Source organism: Uranotaenia lowii, chromosome 2 (genome assembly GCF_029784155.1).
Source record: "Uranotaenia lowii strain MFRU-FL chromosome 2, ASM2978415v1, whole genome shotgun sequence".
Lineage (NCBI taxonomy): Eukaryota > Metazoa > Arthropoda > Insecta > Diptera > Culicidae > Uranotaenia > Uranotaenia lowii.
In genome coordinates, this window is record NC_073692.1 from 40,210,997 (window position 1) to 40,218,726 (window position 7,730).

Genomic DNA, 7,730 nt, shown 5'->3' on the forward strand with positions numbered 1-7,730 from the left:
GGGTGCCAAAGCTGTTGTACTCGAACGCTATCGCACTCATCAGCGGTGGATATTTTGTTTGTCGTGTGAGAATATCATGGAACAATTGAACTCAACTACGCTAAATGATCTCCTGGGCACTGTCGAGGTTGGTCTTTTGATTCGGGTTCAGTTGTGGTACGATCGTTGAGTTGCATGCGTCATCATCGTACATTCTCACCCACCCAGAAATTAGATGCACGGCTACATTTCTGAAAAGATAAAAAACTTCGACCTGGACCTGGACATTCCTTTTTGGTTTACTATTCGTGTGAAGACCCCTCTTCTGGCCTCAAGATTTTGTTGTCGGTGACGGGCAGAAGGCATACTTTCTCGATAGGACGCATCAACGAACCAGACGCTGTTTTTAGAGTTACCACCCGAATGACTCCGTCAGTACCCGGATGCACCTCTTCAATGCGGCCCATCTTCCAGCGACAGGGTGGAAGATTCTGCTCCACGATTACAACCAGCTGGCCAACCTGGATTGGCAAAGCGGGTTTCCACCGTTTGGATCGTGCTTGGAGTTGGCACAAGTACTCCGTTTTCCATCTTTTCCAAATTGATTGGAGATATTTTGCATCAGCTGCATCTCGCTCAACCGATAGTCCTTGACGTCTGTGAAGTCTGGTTCTGGCATAGCTTCAAACGATTCCCCGATAATAAAGTGTGCCGGTGTTAACGGTTCGAGGTCGTTTGGATCGTCCGATAGTGCTGTGATTGGACGAGAATTTAGGCATGCTTCCACTTGTGTTAATAAAGTCGCAAAGTTTTCAGGTGACACAGGTGTTTCGCCGATGGTTCGTAGTAGGTGCTTCTTTGTCGACTTCACCGCTGCCTCCCACAGTCCTCCAAAGTGCGGAGCTCCAGGAGGGTTGAAGTGCCACTGGATACCTGATCTGCTGCAATCCCTGGATAATGTCCTCACGGTGTTTCTGGTCCTTCAGTAGCGCGAACAATTCCTTCAGTTTATTCCGCGCGCCGACGAAATTGGTACCGTTGTCGGAATAAACGTCACTGCATCTCCCTCGCCTGGCAACAAATCGATGAAATGCCTGAAGAAACCGTTCCGTCGAGAGATCGGAGACTAACTCCAGGTGTACGGCTTTTGTGCACAGGCAAATAAAAACCGCGACATAGCCCTTAACCGCGGCACGACGTGGGACAGGGCGAAGGTAAACGGGACCGAAATCCACCCCCACTTTCTTGAATGGTCTAGCTATCTTTATTCGTTCCGCCGGGAGATCCCCCATAAACTGTTGGACAGGTGTTGGTCGAACTCTAAAACAAGTAGTGCATTTGTGGATGATATGTCTGGCCAAATTTCTACCACCAAGGGGCCAAAATCGAAGGCGAACTGTAGCTAGAAGAAGTTGCAACCCAGCGTGCAGCAAACGACGGTGATAATACTCCAGAATAAGTTTCGTCAAATGATGACGCGCCGGAAGGACAATTGGGTGTTTGGTATTCCAGTGCTCAGCTGAGTTCCTAATCCGTCCTCCGACTCTGATGATTCCATTTTGGTCCAGGAAGGGGTTGAACCATCTCAACGGTGATCTTCTGGGCACATTTTCTCCTTTTGAAAGTGCCTGGATTTCATCCGGAAAACATTCTAATTGAACGCAACGAGCGACTGCGCTTTCTGCTTCAAATAATTCAGCTGTCGAGAGAAAAGATTCAAATTTAACTGCTTTCCGTAGGAGCAGAAACCTCCGAAACCGTAACAAATATGCCGTGTGCCGAATCAGCACGTTGTAGTTTGAATATCGTTCCAAAAACCACGCATTGAATTCCGTGTTTTTGGAAACTCCAACCGCCACCACCTTCGTCTTGCGCCTTTCTTCTTCTCCCGTTTCGTCGTTACAATGCTCGAAGCAATCCGGCCATTTGGGTTCTTCGAATTGCAGCCAAGTAGGTCCCTGCCACCACAATCGATTATTTCCAATTTCTTCCGGCGAAATCCCACGGGAAATAAGGTCCGCAGGGTTGTCGATTCCAGGGACGTGCCTCCAAGTGTATCCGTCGATAAGATTCTGAATCTTGCTGACCCGGTTCGCTACGTATGTTGACCAAGTAGATGGAACAGCTTGCAACCAACGCCAAACGCAGGTGGAATCCGTCCAAAAATACACCTGCCCTTCGAATCTCATCGATCCCTTCACCATCTCGAACAGCTCCGACGTTAAGAGAGCGCCGTTGAGCTCAAGCCTTGGAATTGATTGGCTTTTCAGGGGTGCAACTCTAGATTTAGAAGAAACAAGACCAATTCGAACCTCGCCACGCTCGCCAATACTTTTGATGTAGATGCACCCGCCGTACGCCTTTTCAGATGCATCGGAGAAACAATGCAGCTCCATACGAACTGCTTCCGGTAAAATGACGCAACGATCAACCTTTATCTCGTTCAACAGAGGTAGTTTCGCATAATATTGGCACCAGATCTCACCCACCGTCGAAGGCAATGGATGATCCCAATCGATTTTTTCTCCCTTGTCGTCCTGAAGTGTCCAAAGCAACTGCATAAAGATTTTTGCAGTGGTTACAGTTGCACCTAGCAAGCCGAGTGGGTCGAAAAGCGAGGCGATCACAGAAAGAATTTGTCGTTTGGTCCACTTTCCCGGTTTTTTAAACGATGGAATGTTGAACTGGAACATCAAGGAGTCGAATTTCGGCAACCATGTCAACCCAAGAATTTTCACCGATGAATTTGATGATAAATCTATCGCTGGATCCTTGATAGCTACATTTTCCTCGGGCATGCCTTCCAAAACTCGCCGAGAATTGGAAGCAAATTTTCGAAGCCGAAATCCTCCTGCTGCAGCAGCATTTTCCAGCTGAATCCTCAGCTCGAGTGCTGCTTCTGTGTCCCTTTCGCCAGTTATCACGTCGTCCATATAGGTATCCTCTGTGAACGCCAGTGGAAACCTATGTCGCTCATCGTTAGCAAGCTGCTGCAATGTGCGGGTTGCCAAAAACGGAGCCGGTTTGGTCCCGTAAGTAACGGTGTTGAGCTCGTAAACGTTGACTACCTTCGAAGTTGGTGGTCGCCAAAGTATTGATTGAAGCGGTCGATCTGATTCTTGGAGCCTTATCTGCCGGAACATCTTTTCCACGTCTGCCACGATCATGACTTGCTTGGACCGACTTCGCAAAATGATGGAGCGCAAGTCCTCCTGAATTACTGGCCCAACCAGTAATCCGTCGTTGAGTGAGATTCCTGTAGACGTCTTACAGGAAGCGTCAAACACCACGCGAACCTTGGTAGTGGTGCTTCCCTCCTTAATGACCGGGTGATGCGGCAGAAAGCATCTCTGGACTGTATCATCCCCCCTTACCAATCGCATATGGTCGAGCAGCAAATATTCCTCCATGAAAGTGTTGTATTCCTTCCTGTCCAGCCTTCGTTCCGTTCCAGCCAGTCGTCGAAGGGCAATCTCCCTTGAGTTGCCAAGTTTCGAAAGGATGTCCTCGTTTTTGGGTAAGCTCACCGTATACCGACCATCGGAGCTACGCTGAACCGTCGAACTGAACTGCTGCTCACACCGTTTTTCTTCCTTGGTGAATGTTTTCGCCGAACCAATTTCCTCGCACTCCCAGAACCGAGATACGAGTTGCTCTAAGGATTCATTCACCGACATGTTGCATTGCACGTTGAATGCTGAACCGGAAGTTGCAGCTCCTCCACAGACCACCCAGCCAAATACGGATTCCGTTAAAGTAGGAAGCTGCTTGCCCAAGGGAATTCTTCGACCACTTACAAAGAATTCGAAAAAGGATTCGATCCCGAGAACTAAGTCCACCTTGCTGGATTCAAAGAACGCCGGATCCGCTAGCTCGATATCTTCAGGGACCGCCCATGTTTCCGTGTTGATAGTCGAGGTGGGAAGATTGGAAGTGACCTTTGGAAGTACGAGAAACTTGAGTTCTCGAGAGAAATTTGTAGTCCTGGAACACAGTTTCGCTGTAACGCTGAATTTGACGCTCGTAGCCGCTTGACCGATTCCCAGTATGGAAATGTCCTCCTTTTTCCTGGATAGCGCCATCCGCTGACATAACCGCTCAGTTATGAAATTACTCTCGGAACCAGAGTCGAGCAACGCTCGAGCGGGGAACCGAATACCCATATCGTTTTCCAATTGCACAACAGCTGTTGCCAATAGCACATGAGAAGTTTTGGAGTTGAATGCCTTGGAAGTTTGACAAGTTGTTGCCGCCGTATTCGCCACCTTGGATTCCGATTCCGTGTTGGCCGGAAGAAGTTCTCTGGTGTGTGAAGAATGAGCCGTAGAATTGCCACCCCTTTCGCTGATCGCCATTCGATCCCCTCTCTCTGACCGGAAACAAACCATGGAATGATGTCGACCCTGGCAATGCCGACAGGAAAATTTGGACTGGCAATCCCTAGCCAGATGACCCGACCGAAAACAGTTCCGACAAAGATTGTGCGTCTTCAGTATGGCATCCCGTTCCATCACCGTTAGTTTTTGGAATTTTGGACACAAATGCAATAAGTGTCGCTCCTTGCATGCTGCGCAGACAATCCCGGAAGACTGCACCGCTGAATGTCCAGTTCTGGTAACCTTGGGCTTCGTTGAAACTTGTTGAACGTTTTTAGAATCGGATGGTTTGGGAGGAAGTGATTCTAAAACCCTAATTCGCCGGTGGAGGAATTCCGTTAGTTCCTGCAAGGTGTCCTGTTCTGCCGCTGCTGAACTCTCTTCCCATGCTCTATGTGTTATGGGATCCAAACGCGAAACCAAGAAATTAACCAGCAAAAGATCCTTGTAATCGGAGGATTGAACAACCTGGTCTAAAGTGTTTACGATGCGTTCAAAACCTTCAACCAGAACATGCAATTCGCCGACCGATTCCTTGGTGAGAGTTGGCAGTTTGAAAAGCGATTGGATTTGACGCTTTTTCAACTGTTTGCTATTGTTATAGCGTTTCAAGAGCATTTCCCAAGCCACCTGGTAATTGGCTTTCGTAATTTTCAGAGGGTCGATCATGGCCTTCGGCTCCCCCAATAAACAACCTTTTAAGTAGTGGAACTTCTCTACATCCGGAAGTTCCTGTTTCCAGTGGATGAGAGAAGTGTAGAGGTCCCGGAAGCTTAACCAGTCGTCGATGTTTCCGTCGAAGCTCTGAAGCTTTATCTGCGGCAGACGGACGTGATCTAAAACACCTTGAGCTGATAAATCTGCAACGCGACTCGAGTTGTCCAGAACCGTAGAATCATTCGAAGCCTTAACCCTGTCCAGCAAGAAGGATTTCGCAAAATAATAGCGATTGCTGAACTCCTTCCGCTCGTTGTCGAAACCCGTTTCATCGCCAGCAAAGTCGTCGTGGGATTTGATCTCGACCAGTACCTCGCAGAATTTTTCCCAAAGTTCATCGATAGCGGACAACCTAACTTCCACCATAGCTGCAGTAGTATTATCTGTGAAACCCTCTACAAATTCCCAAATGTCATTGAAGGAAGCTTGGATTTCCCTCAACCGGACCGTCCAGTACCTCAGCGTCGGAACCTTGGTGTCTTCGATGGGCTCCTTGATGGTTTTCTTCGCAGGCATGTTGATGACGTCACAGCTCACAGGCAACCGAGAAGAGCGGGGGAGAGTGGTGGTGTAGTTGCTGATAGTAGATCCAAGTTCGGCTGGACATATACTGTCCTAAGTATATTTACCCACAGAAAAATTATTCGCGCCAACCAATGAATTGTATAGGGGGCCAAACTTCCGTCTTCCAATAGGGACCGATAAACCAGGGTTGAATTCGCAAACTTGAGTCAGTTTGTTCTAACGAACAGTTGTGCTCAGGGAATTGCGTCGCAAGTAAGTCGAAGAGGATGATTTTATTTAAAATGTGTATTTCTGCTGTCCACTTCGGCAGAACATATACAAGAAGCACTATTCTTCTAACTCACCTACGAAAAAATATTGCTGCACCACCTCTTCGCTACGATGATGCTGACCTGAGCATGCAGGGCCAAGGAACGCTTCGTTGAATGACTACAGCCGAGCAGTCAATTTGTGAGAGAACCAGTTTCTCCACTGTACCAGTAGTTGTTGTAGGACCAGGCACGATTGATCACCGATTTTAAAACCGCCTTCGGTATCGCCAAACGGATGGAAGGTTGATATGATGACCAGGAACCAACTAACCGCACCAATTGCGGATGGATGTCGATTCGATCACTGTAAGTGATCCGGATTACCAATTCACACCTGCAGCATGCACCAGGTTGAGTGTGACCAATGGATCCAGGCTCGCACCAGTTGCGAGAAACCAATAAAACGTCGGTTATGCCACCCAGGTGTGGCTCACGATTTTCGGATTTGCTCAGAATTCCAGTTTCTGAGCGGGATAATGATCTCCGGTGGTGTTGTTGGAAAGAAATGTCGAATTGTGGGTGTAAGAATTTGAAGTCCAATGGCTTCGGCCGAACATACACTGAAGTTAAATATATTTACCTTACAAAACAGGATTTGGCGCTGCTTCAGTGCTCCGATGTTCCCGAACCATCCGATAATTCGATCTTCCAACAATAATCCAGAACAGAATTGTTCCACTATACTCGAGATAGTGGTCCCAATTCACTCCAGCATGCGGTGGTAGTTCAAAGTTCAAGTTGCAATAGAATGTTGTGTTAGCATGAATCCGTTTCAAGAAAGCTTCGACTGAACATATGTAGTGTGGGTTCAACTTACACGTGAAACCTTTTCAGGGCGCAAATGTTCAGTGAAGCGGGAATCCAGATGATGCGAACAAGCGCGCGATTTTTCCTCCAGCAATGGCGGTGTACAAAGGGCTATTGTTGCATGCACTTACAATACCCAATGGCGGAATTATGATGGCCGGCCAAAAGCGTCCAAATCACGGGTTAGCGTCCAAGGTGTCCACCGTACATCCGGCTCGAAGGACCAATGTTCGGGGGGTACCAACCAAAAATTTCCTCGGGTGGACAGATGAGGTCGTTGACCCGCTTCCAAGCTACCTTTTGTTATCCGTGTGGCACGTTCGCAGAGTGTTCATCAACCAAGTATAGAATCCACGTTTTTGGTTTTATAAATTTTGTTTATTCGCGGCACAATTAATAAATTCAACGTTTTTAGGGAAACACAAAGTCTATTAACACTATTTATTCTTATTTTAACAACTTTTGAACTTAAAATTAAATCATGCTAACTATACAAAAAAACTATAAACTGGAGTGGCCGATTGCCTATCTTCGTGCATCGTCATGCACCGGAGATGCGAATCCAACTGCCGAATACCGCCGAAATCCGCCGACTCGATACTGCTGTCGCGAATTGTGAACTCTCCGGAGTTCCATCCGCGATGTTTTCCCTTATCAGAGAGTCTTCGCCGTCATTATCACCCGTCCTTATCGGTGATGATACTCTGATGATGGATGATGATGCACTCGCTGAGAATGGGTGACGAAACAATAGACCGATAGGTTGGAGGGAGATCATGGTCTGGATCAATTGCTTTGTTTCACCCCAAAGCGCTTGTAGTTTTTCCCGCGTTGGGTGTTGGGTGCCAAAGCTGTTGTACTCGAACGCTATCGCACTCATCAGCGGTGGATATTTTGTTTGTCGTGTGAGAATATCATGGAACAATTGAACTCAACTACGCTAAATGATCTCCTGGGCACTGTCGAGGTTGGTCTTTTGATTCGGGTTCAGTTGTGGTACGATCGTTGAGTTGCA

The 7,730-nt window shown here is 47.6% G+C and overlaps 1 protein-coding gene across 1 annotated transcript; it reads right to left on the reverse strand.

The window, feature by feature from the left end:
- Nucleotides 1-791: 791 nt before the first annotated feature.
- Nucleotides 792-5,588, reverse strand: LOC129741299 (uncharacterized). The gene has a single exon (XM_055733024.1). It carries the CDS (start codon nucleotides 5,586-5,588, stop codon nucleotides 792-794), a length of 4,797 nt encoding a protein of 1,598 aa, XP_055588999.1.
- Between the last annotated feature and the right edge of the window lie 2,142 nt (nucleotides 5,589-7,730).